The sequence below is a fragment of the Archocentrus centrarchus genome, chromosome 18, assembly GCF_007364275.1.
Source record: "Archocentrus centrarchus isolate MPI-CPG fArcCen1 chromosome 18, fArcCen1, whole genome shotgun sequence".
In the NCBI taxonomy this organism is placed as follows: Eukaryota; Metazoa; Chordata; class Actinopteri; order Cichliformes; family Cichlidae; genus Archocentrus; species Archocentrus centrarchus.
The window spans coordinates 9,710,330-9,722,668 of record NC_044363.1 but is presented as its reverse complement, the minus strand read 5'-3'; the positions used below and the strand labels follow the sequence as shown (position 1 = coordinate 9,722,668).

The following is a 12,339-nucleotide window of genomic DNA, read 5'->3' as shown; positions in this document are numbered from 1 at the left end:
TTATAACTGCTGCCTACGGTACCTACTACTTTCAGCTGCTCAGGTGTCATGGGAGCACCTCGACAGATTTTTCTTGACAAAACAGGACAAAGTGATTTTTGGCTGGAATCAAACCAGTGACCTTTGCTTAGCAAGCGAATAGAGTCATATGGTACCTTTTAGTACCAAAACTCTGAAAACATGGTGGTACTTTTATTTTCAGTACCATAGGTATCTAATGGATACTAAAAATTACTATTGAATTAGATACTCAACAGGATTATTACTAACAGTGCCATGTTCACCTCACCCAGGCAGGCACACAGCCCCTCCCCTCACTAGCAGCTGAACACATGAACAGCAGCTCAACAAAACACCTTAAAGACCAACACCCTCAGATGTTAGGGTATTTTTAATTTAAATAGCACATTTCATTACACATAAACTCAATGTGCTTACCATGAAAGATAAAATCATACAAATCAATGCAGGGCTACAATATCTTAAGGCAATAAAAACAACAAGACAAAACTTTACTAAGAAATAAAGTACACACACACACAGTTACTAAGTGTAAGCCTGTGAGAACAAAAAGGGTTTGAGTCTGCTTTTGAATGCAGACACAGTTGGAACTGACCTCAGGTCAGCAGGCAGCTTGTTCCAAAGAACAGGACCACAGTACCTGAAAGCACCGGCAGCACCCTTAGATCTAATTCTGAGAGCAGTTAAAAGAGCTGCATCTGCTGACCACAGAATCTAATCGGGTTATAGACACAGAGCAAGTCAGAGCTTTATGAACTAAGAAGGACTTTAAAAGGTAATGCCATATTGAACTTGGAGCCAATGAAGTGACTTCATTATGGGAGTAATATGATCAAATTTCTGTGCAGGTAAAAGGACTAAAGTCATCCTACTGATGATTTAGATAGTCCTGCAAAAAGAGCGTTACAGTCATCTAATCAGCTTGATATGAATGCACGGACAAATTTCTCAGAATCAGTTTGAGATGAAAAAATACATCAAAAGTTAGAAAATCCTTAAGTGTTAGCCACGTTAGCCGACACGAGTTTTATTGACCTCTTGAAATTCCTCATAAAGTTGATCATTGTTTTGAACGTCAGCTACTTTTCACATGTTCAGCTGCTAGTGAGGGTGGGGGCTGTCTGCAGTGATGCTGTAGGCAAAGACAGTGGTATCTCTGTGAGTATCTAATCTGATGTTTTAATATATATTTTTTTGGGTCTTTTTAGCCTTTATTGTAATAGCACAGTGAACAGGAAAAGACGCAGTAAATAGCATTTAGGAAGGTTTGAAGCAAGACCTCTTTAGCAGCGCAGGGCTAAATCAGTGCCCCAATAGTAATTTTATACTATCAGTTATGATCTGAATATCAGTCTTTCTGACGAGCCTATTCAGTGCCCAGAAAGAACTGTGGTTGAACCAATGAAACACAGCAAAGAAACAAAATAAAGCAGGTGGATTTATTCCCAATGCTTCGGCCAGAAGACACAGAAAGGATGAGTGATTCATTTCCTGTGATTACCTTCATATTTTTATTTATAGAAATTCCTGCTAAATGAAAGTCAATAAAGCCCATAACTTCCTGCAGAAATGTTTCATATTAAAGGCTCACCTGCTGTAATTTTCATTCCTCTAATTATCTATTATCAATCCCCATATCCCTTCACATTCAGAGCCTTCCAGAAATCACATCCCAGTGGCAGTAAAGGCAAATAAAACTGTTGATTTAGTGGTCGATCCTCGCTCCAAACCTCACCTATGGTCACGAGCTCTGTAATTACTGAAAGAATGACATCGCAGATACAAGTGGCGGAAATGAGTTTCCTCTGAAGGGTGGCTGAGCTCTCCCCTAGAGATAGGTGAAGAGTTTGGTCATTCGGGAGGGGCTCAGAGTACAGCTGCTGCTCCTCCACCTTCAAACGAGCCATTAGAGGTGGTTCAGGGAGCTGAGTAGGAAACCTCCTCGGTGAGGTATTCCAGGTATATCCTACTGGGAGAAGGCCTCGGGGCAGACCCAGGAGATTCTGGAGAGAGTGGAAGAGGTGGCTGGGGAGAAGGATGAATGTGCTCCTTTGGTGGATGGATAACACTTTTATTGATTGCTGCTGTTTTTTTCTTCTGCTGATGAAATATTAAACTCAACATTTCCTGCACATTTCTTTCACAATAAAAGCCTCAGTCACTTTTGTTTTGTTTTTTTGTTCATGAACTGCCTCCACATGCTTCTGTTAGGGATTATTTTTTACTCAGTGAATAAAGGAGAATTGTTTAAAGGTAAAACTACAGTAAATTAATTAATAAACAGTGAATCAACCAAATTATAAACAATTAAATAACACATTAGACAGAGAGCAACAGATCAGAAAGTAGTAGACTAACTAACTTTACTGTTTTCTACACTATAGCTATACTGTAGCTACACTAAACTACTCAGTGACACACAAATCTCCATGATGGTTGTAATTTTGTGTGCTTTGCATTTATGGTCACTCCTTTTGCAAATCATTGTAACCAGCAAGAATAAACATGGTATTTTAAAATGCCACAGTTCAAACAAATGAGAATAATTCATGAATAAACGTAAATTAAATCAAGAATAAAAGAGATCCAAAAACGGATAAAAATAGGAAATGAAAGGCCTCTGTATAATTTACTTCCTCTTTCATCTTTTGTTTATTCTTCTTCCTCTTCAGTCAGTCAGTCTTTGACGTTTGTACATCTGGGTATTGATCTCTGCTCTCTGTCGCTCATGTTTTATTCAGCTGGTTAGACCGAGGTGTCCCATTTCCTGCCCCTGCTTGGTGGCCATCTTGGTTGGTGGCACTGCCGCTTGGCAGTTGGCTTCACACTGCCAGTGCTTGCTTAGCTCATCCCTGCTTTTTATTTTCCCATCTGTTAAGCCACACACACGCACACGCACGCACGCACGCACACACACACACACACACACACTCACGCTGGGATGTGTCCCAGATTTACATCTCAGCAGGCAAGAAGTTCAAATCAAGTTTTAATGTTCCCACTCCTCCCGTCTGATTGGCTCACACGCCCCATGAGCGAGGAGTGGAAAACAAGAAGGTTTTTTATGCTCTGACTCTGAAATCCATCTTTCTGCTTGAGAGGCTTCTGTCACAGATAAGATGAGCCTGGTCAAATGAGCCACGCAGACTCTTGCTAAAGCTGTAAAAAAAAAAAATCTTACAAAGGCCACAACATATCACTCATCTGTTGAGCCTCATCGAATTCAGTTTGCTCTACAATCTCACCACGATTATAGATGAAAACGTCTGTAAAATTTCATTTATAAGACAGTCTGTAAGTGGTTGAGAGAGGTTCAAAATAGCATAAACCTCCTATGAAATACAGTCATGGCATTTTGAAGCCTCAACTTTAGCTCTTTGGAGCCAGAATTGGCCATGCATGGACAAGAGGTTCGAGTGCAAATCTATGCTATCAACGAGCTACATCCAAAAACACACACATCTGCCAATTAATGCTCTGTAGCAGACTAATAAAAAAACAGTTTCACTCTTACTGAAGCACAGATTTCTTAGTTTGTGACACACAACAAATCATATTGTTTGTCAGACAATTGCATTAAAAATGCTCCTAAAGGCGCCGCCAGTGCAAACACGGTTCAGAGCTCCTGTTCAGTTGGTCATGGTGAGGCTTAGCAGACAACTATCATCTATAGTTACCTATTTACGCACACCTGACAACAACCTAGTTTTAAGCCTTAATGCAATTAAATGTGGCAAGTTATACGAAGCATACAGTTGTGATGAAGGGAAAACCTACCTATAAATACCAAAAATATGCTACGCAGCCGGCTGTGAAGATGTTCCCTTCTGCTGTAAAGCTGGACACATTAATACGGGACTCTGTGAGGACTGACCAAGCAGCAGCTTTGTGGGCAGGAAAATGAAGCCAGCATCCATCCACTTTCTTACATTTATCCAATTCAGGGTCACAGGGATGCCTGGAGCCTATCCCATCTGTTACAGTGCTCATACAGATGGCCAATTTAGAATCACTAGCTAACCTCACATGCATGCCTTTGGACGGTGGGAGGAAGCCGGATTATCTGGTGAGAACCCACATAGACACGAGGAGAACATGCAAACTGCCGGCTGGATTTGAACCGAGGACCTTCTTGCAGTGAGGTGACAGCGCTAATGATGACACCACCAAGTACAAAAACTGCAGTTCCTCTAATGGCCACTTGAGGCTGGCTCCAAAAGTGAGTAGACTCCCATGTTACAGCAGAAAAAAAACATGTTTACAGCCTGCTCTTAAACTAATTTCCCCCTTCATAACAACTGTATGAAGGATGTATATAATCCACACATTTGGATTTTCTTAGGCGTAAAGTTGCAGTCACAGCTGCTTGCTGTCTATCAGACTTCGGTTTGGTTAACTGGAGTCACTGGACTGAATCTCTTGAGAAATAATGTGCCCTGCCTGCAGTTCATTATTCAAACAGGTCGAGAATCTGAGCTTCAGTTTTAGCGAGTGAAATTCGAGTATTTTATTAGCCTCTGTGTTTATGGTGAGTGACTCACGTTTGGAGTGGGCCTCTATCGGCCAGTGGATGACTGCAGCTTTTATTACTCAATTATTCTTGCACAATAACAGTGAGTAATTATAGTTAAATCATATGTAACATAGTGCCTGTCCTCAGGTTTAGTCTTGAGCTCCAAACTAAATAAAAAAACAAAAATAAAACACGAGCGGTGGAGACATCTCGGGAAAAACAAGCACTGACAACAACCCTGAAATGAGACTGAAGCTGAAAGTACAGGAACACGTGAGTCCTAATTTCATAATTATACATTTCACCTTGAAATTTTCTGGGTTTGGACTTTCCTCAGCATGTTATTCCTCCTACTGAATTAGATTTTTCCAACCTGCAATTACTTAGTAAAGCAACATGTTGTATTGTTGCGTTGCTGCATGTAATCACGGGTTATTATCCGTCACCTCTGCAGCTCAGCATCCGTCTGCTTTGTGCTTTTGCGTGTTTGCACTCTGCCTGCCATGGTTTACATGGCCATAAACTAGATCACAGCAGTCAGAGTCTGGATGGTTAATTAGCAGCAGAGAGACGACAAATCGGGTTTACATTTCAATTAATTCACAGCGAGAAACTCATAGATACAGACGGACGCTCCCTCTCTTCTGGTTTCCAGAGTTACCGGTCTCTGACGTCTCGTGCCGCCTGCTGCCCCCCCTCGCTTTCCAATAACGCTTACTGGTGATTCACAGATCTATTTGGGGCCTCGCTACCTGCCTGCTTGCTGTCGACATCTCACCTCAAAGATCTGCCACCACCTCACATCAAAGAGGCGACTCATTATTTTTAATTCCTCCTGCTCATATGTGACAAGTTAAAGCGTTTTAAAGAAAAAAAAAACAGTAGAATCCAGATTTAAGAATTAAGAAAAGTGTAATTCATACGTTTGTTTTTTGATCCATCATGTGAAGCAGCACAATGTAACGAGTTCCTTTATTAGTTTAGTTTATTTTGACTCATCCTGCTGCTGCAAATAGTCACTAAAGCACCAAATGTGGATAAATCTGCCACTGAAATAGTCCCCAACAAGGAAAGTCCTCAGCCTAATTCCAAAATTAAAATTGTGTATTTACAAGTCCTTTAAAAAGATTTACACATAGAATAGTACAGAGAGTCCAATCTGAAATTCACACCTCACACACCAATGGTTTTGGTGCTTTTGTATGCAGAAACACTGGACTCATGTTTAATCATCTGCATCTGTTAATTGGTTGAAACAGAAAAACAGAGCCTACATTTTAGTTTTGTTTTAAAATATAAATCCCACCCTCAAAAAGCGTCATGTATCAGAAAATCACTTTTTACTTTGTGCACATCTTTCCAACCTCTGCAACTTCCTGCTTGTATCCCTGAAAAGTGGAAAAACAGCCTTCCAAAAACAACTTGATATTACCAGCTATCCAGAACACGATAGCCTGAGCCGACTGTTTGTCTCTTTTGGATAGACTGTGTTACATAAAAACAGAGTCTGACTGCCTTTGGCGCACCGGTTTCAGTGCTGAGGACGTTTCAGAGTTCACGTTGTCCTCTGGATCCGTGTGAGCCTGCAGGACGCCCTCCGTTTCTGCTGCTGTACTTTTTATTTTTGCTTCCTGTTCTGCTCTGCTGCAGCGAACCAGTTTCTCCCTCAGGGATCAATAAACATCATCTTCGCTCTTTATCAGCACCCGCTCCGTCTCACAAATGCGACAAATGTGCAGGAATTTGTTCCGGTGACAGATGAGACAGAAGGCAAACTTGGACGACATTGATCCAGTTGTTTTTGTTCCTCTCTCGGCGCCTCGTGTCGATCAGGGGTTGTTTTTTTCACTTTTTAAACAACATTAGCGAAGCCCTCAGGGTCGGATTACAGTGTGAAAAATGTAAAATTAATAACATTTTCATTGATTTGAACCTTCTTTAAGAACAGCTGGAGGCCTGAAGAGGCAAAGACGTGCAGTCATTTACAAAAGAAGAGCAAAGATAAGAAAAATCTATGTGTCAGAACTTTGTTTCCTCTGCTTCCCTCTCCGGTAATCATCCATGACCCCACACATTTATCGTATGAACCATTACAGATGTGACTATCCGAGTGTTTATTGAAAAATGGCACCACTAACAGCTACGGCAGTAAAAGTGTCTCACGATGATACCCGACAGACATTTGGCTGTTAATATTTCGGGACTTTCCTTGTAAAACAATCAGAGTAACAGTTGGTTTAATAGATGTGGGAGCAGCAGGGCCAGCAGCAGTAGGAGCAGCAGGAGAAGCAGCAGCAAAGGAAGTGGTTTTAATTTATAGACAAGAAGTTTATAGACAGGTCAGTCGGTCGACCACTGTGTGATGAGTAAGACTAGAACAGCACCATACAACGGCCGGTCTGTTTCCAAGAGTATGTAACATACACTAATAGGTACTATGTACATAATTTTGCACCATTTTCAGAAACTGCATTTTTGTATTGTTCCGTTAAGGTACAAAACTGTCAGCAGATGTTAAAGACTACTCTCTTTAAGGTACAAACAACAAGGGGGCAACAAAAGGGGGGGAAGTGCTCCAGTGGCAAACACTCGCTTAGCAATTTGTGGTTCAGCATCTTACCCAGTGACACTTTGATACTTTGACATGTGGACTGGAAAAGCCGGGTTATTAAACCACCGACCTTCCAGCTTTACCTCCTGAGCCTCAATCGTCCCGAACAACTGAAGGTATCAGACACTAGGGTTTCTTGATCTGCTCCTGCTGTGAGATCACCAATAATCAATACCCATGCCTCTGAGGTGGGCTGTGGAGGAGGTTTAAGTGCACTCATTAATTAGGCTCTGAGTTAAAATCAAACCAACAGATAAAAAAAAACACGCCTTCCTTCTGTTTTCTCCAATTTTAAGGTGACGATGGATCAATGAAGCCACTCCACACACATTCATTCATTTCAAAGCGTGTGCAGAAGTCCAAGCACAAACCTGCAATGATTGTTTGTCTGCATATGTCGACATGATGCATTTAAAATGCAGACACCACCATGTCACCCGTTTAGGATCATGCATTTTGAAGCCTCAAGCTTTGCATTTTAGCTCCTGCTATGTTTGCTTTATGAAACCACAACTGACCACATGTGGATGACAGGGTGTAGTATAGTTATCAGCAAATAGTTACCTTGGTTAGCAAGCTCCATCCATAAGTAGAACACTAATGACTAGCACTTCATAACATTAATAAAATACTAGTATCAATGGTGTGGATGGTCTGTACTGCAAAGTTGATAAAATTTGCCGTGTGATTCCATTAAAATGCTTCACAGAGCACCAACAGCACAGGCACGGTGCAGAGGTCCACTTCAGTGACTTCAATTAGTTGAGGTGAGGCTTCACAGACAGCTAGCGGTCTTATCACATGTGTCAATCAAAGCAGCCACGCCCCTAACTTCAGTTTCCAAATGGATGCGTTATGAAAGCACAGTTGTTATGAAACAGTCCACAGAGGCCGAAGCTGTTTTTGTAGCAGTCTGTAAACATGTTTATTTCTGCTGTAAATTTGAACTGTTTTAACATGGGAGTCTATGGGGATTTAGAGCCAGCCCCTAGTGGACATGAGTGGAACTGTTCAGCACTTTGCCTTCATTTCCAGCACCCTCTTGTTGCTTGGGGTCCACCCAAATCTAATGATAGTGAGATCCTCCTGTGCCTCACTGTTTTTCACACACATGTCCTTTCAGCTCAAAGTGCGGCCACTTTTCCATCTGCAGCCTCACGGAGCTGCCGGCACGACTGCTTGCAGACTGACAGGTTTCCAGACGGACATCGCTCTACAGCCGACGTGATGAGAGAGGATCACTGAGGGGGAGGAGGGTCATGCAGCCTCTGTCTGTCCTTCACTCTTTGCATTCAGCTCACATTCAGACTCAACAAGCAGAAAACAGGCTGAAAGGTCAAAGAGATTTCTCCTAAAATCTCCACACAAAAACCTGTCTGCAACTGCAAGCAAATCTTGATTAATGTGACTGAAATCTGAGCCAGAGTGATGATTATGATGTAATGATGGACAGATGATGGAGGGAGGGAGGAGATGGATGTGAAGGAATGTGGAAAATGGAGATATGATGAAGGGGGGAAAGAAAAAAGAAATAAAGGGGGTTATATGTAAAAGATGATGAAAGGGGATGCTTGGGGAGAAGAAGGGGTGGATGAGAGAAAGGGATGAGGGTAGGGGAAGAAAGAAAAAAGGAAAGATGGATGAAAATGACAAGAAGAGGGTGGATAGAGGTATCACAAAAGACAAAACAATAATACAGGGAGGGGGAGAGGCAAGAAAAAATGGAGGAAAGTCTCAAGGAAGGGAAGAATGCTGAAGAATGGATGGAGAGAGTGAAGTGGAGAAGGGGAGAAAATGGAAAAATGATGGATGATAGAGGGAGGACTAAAGACAGAAAGACAGATTAACAAGTAAAAAGGGAAAGAAGAAGAAGCAGCGGGGATGTTCCAGTGCATGAAAAGACAAGATGAAGGGATATAATGGATGGATGAAAAGAAAGAAAGAGATAGGTGTGGAAAAGGGGACAGGATGTAAACATGATAGAGAAAGATGGAGTGAGAGAAGGATTGGGACATGAAGACAGATGAAGAGATGGACGGAGGACTACAGTAAGAAAGATGAAGGCATGAGAAGGTAAAGAAGAAGACAAAGATGGAAGGATATGAAGGACAAGGAAAGAAAAAGCATGTAGGGAGGGAGGGATGGATACAAGTAACACAGAGGTGGGAAAGTGTAGAGGGAGGATGGCAGGAAAAGCAAAAGAGAGCGAGGAGGGTGAAGAGGATGAAGAGAAGGAGGCGATGGAGGAGGCAAAAAGATTGGATGGGGTGGAGATATGATAGAGAGAATGATGGAGGGAGGACAAAAGGAGAAAAGAAGACAAAGCAGCGTTAGAGAGAGTGGAGGGATGTGAAGGAAAAAGGAAGGAAAAACAGAGGGTGGATGGAGGGATGAGTAAAAAACACATGGAGGGGGAGAAAGTGTGGAGGAAGGATGAAAGGACAACGGAGGGATGAAGCAGAAGAAAGAAGGAAGAAAGAGGAGACTATGGGGGGATGGAGGGATGATGGAGGAATGATTCAGAGGCAAAGAGAAAAAAAAGGATGGAGGGAGGATACAGGGAGAGAGGAAGATGAAGGTGCGCTGGAGATGGAAGAAGAAGATGGAGGGACGTGAAGGAGGAAGGAGGGAATTCCCTGTTGCGTGGATCAACAGCCAATCAGCTGCGCACGCACACACGCACACACACTTTCAGCTCACACACTGTTACATAACATTACAGGCAAACCTCTGTGTGTGTGTGTGTGTATGTGTGTGTGTATCCGCGCGCGTGTGTTTGAGGGGGGGTATACCCTGCTTTTAATGCACACAAAACATCGCGAGAAAACCGAATATTTTACCCCACAAGTCTCGTTTGTGTCTCAGAAAAATATTATCGCATTGTGCACTATTTTGCATAAAAACACAAATGTATAAACACCCCGAAGAGAAAGAAATATGGATTATTGAACACTAAAGCGCAGCTTTTAATGAAAAACAAACAATAAACAAACAATATAAAGAAAAACAAAAAAATAACAGATTTCATTAAACGTGTTTTTGTGACCTGAGCTGATTTGTGAATAATAATCCAGGTGCTCAGGTTTAGCGGTTTCCTGCATGCGAGGCGCAGAGCTACAGACACAGAAAGAGAAACAGGAAGCAGGTCGCGCTCCTCTTACCTGGGTGGCTTTATGGAACTGCTTTTTCAACCCCGCGACAGACATCACTTCAGCGGCGGAGGGGAAAAAAACAGGAGGAATGAGATTTTAAATATTTATATGCGAGTGTAAAATCAACACGGACTGTTTGAGGTTGAAACGGGAGCGAGGTGGAGCCCGAGAAGACGTCGGTAAATCCTCCGGTTTGGGTTAAAAGTCGATACTGTCCGTTTATTTTGGAGAAGATTTGGTGTAAACGGGAGCCGATGATCGCCAGACCAAACCCAGCTGGATCTATTTTCAGTCAGAGGGAGAGGAGGAGGAGGAGGAGGAGGAAGAGGAGGAGGGGAAGGACAAAGATCCTCTAATGCGAAGATGCTTCACATGAGCTCATTCATATCAGGACTATAACTCGTTTAGAAACGCAGTTTTGTCTTTTAGCTTTTGTTTGTATTATTTTATTCTTTTCCATTTCTTGTCTGTCCAGCGGTGCAATGTAATTATTATGGAAGCTTTTTTCCGCCACAAAAACAAGTTGCCATCTATAACTCGAAATTTATGTTATGGATAGCTTATAAATCAGGATGGCTAGCTCTTACATTCTGCCACACGGAACACGCATTTTACCATCATCATCAACCGAATCTCACACCAGACAAGAGGAAAGCTCAAAGCTGGTCCTTTATGGGGTGGGTGCAGGGGGGTGGGGTTGTTTAGTCTCACATGAGGCTCGTTCAGCACCAACACTGGAGAGCACAAGATGCAGCTGCACACAGATGTGTCAGTAAGAGGTTAATAAAGACACTCAGCGGTGAATGCAGACCACTGCTGGTTCGAGAAACAACAGACGCAAAGGTGCATCTTCAAAGTGAGACATTCACGCGCTTTCAGGCTTGTGGCACAGCAGCTGCAGTAATTATTGATTATTTATTTTTTACAGCTGAGACAGGTGAGCTGTCACTCACAGTCACAATTACACTGTGCACAGCAGCCATCCACAGGATCAGGGCCCCAGAGCTCCGTAACAGCTGTCAGCACCTTTGATTTTACACTTTTCTAGTGTTTCCAGGACTTTGCTCTTGTTTTTATATTACCATTGTGCTCTTTGATGTTAACCTTAACTATGGCGACCACTCTAATCACTTCAAGTCTATGGTCTTTACTGGGGTGGAGGTTTTTCTAGGCACGCCCAACTGCAAGGACCCCCTGCCCCCCAGTCCTAGAACCGTCACAGATGAAAAGGATGGCTATTTATTAAATCATTAATGAACTAATAAACTATTTTGTGAGCAACACTCGAAGCACATTTTGAGATTATATGAAGGACTAATGAAGGAGCTGGGCTGTTATTCTGCTTCGGGGATTTTTGTCCTCTTAACACACAACGTCGCCTCTGGACTATTTAAAGGGCCAGTTCACCCAAATAATTTCCCCCACCCCCAACCCCCTACAGTCTCACTGTTACTGGCAGCCTTGTTATGAATAAACGAGAGCAGACTTATTGTGATGTGGTTAATAAATCCAGCCTCTTTACTCTACATTATTTAAGGATCAGTGCCCACGACTTTCGGCCCAGTCTTTCCTTTGCTTGGGGAGGTAATACCGGAGAATATGAGCAGCAGGTATGAGTACCACACTGATACTTCAGGGTCAGTCAGTTAAAAACGTCCCTTAGAAAAAATAAAGGACCATTTGACTGCAGCCAAAAATAAGGAGACATGCGGAGAAAGTGAAGGCCTGGCAACAAACACAGACCATCAAACAGAAGCCCAATATCTAATATTAGACAGAAAAACAAGACTACACCAGGCTCTTAAGTTTTTAGCCTTTTCCTCTGGAAAAAAAATAATTAAAAAAAAAGCAGTTACATGAATTAAGAAAATGCTTGTTTGGTCAAAAAGAGCTTTTTGAGAGGGCTAGACAACATTTCTGGAAGACCAAGCAGAGTGAGTCCTCGCGTCTCTTTCACTTAGCTTTAATTTGTTTTGGTTTCTTCATCCATTTTTTTTTCTTTCCTCTCAGTTTTGGAGAGTTTTGGCGCGTGTTAATTTCTG

The 12,339-nt window shown here is 42.3% G+C and overlaps 1 protein-coding gene across 1 annotated transcript in view; it reads right to left on the bottom strand.

Moving 5' to 3' along the window:
• LOC115797523 (endophilin-A1-like) overlaps positions 1 to 10,574 on the bottom strand; it is a 46,162-nt gene extending 35,588 nt beyond the window's left edge. Inside the window, exon 1 of the mRNA XM_030754116.1 lies at positions 10,307 to 10,574. Within this exon, the coding sequence (XP_030609976.1) occupies positions 10,307 to 10,351 (45 nt within the window). The 5' untranslated portion in view covers positions 10,352 to 10,574. The remainder of the gene's footprint in view (positions 1 to 10,306) is intronic.
• Positions 10,575 to 12,339: the final 1,765 nt, after the last annotated feature.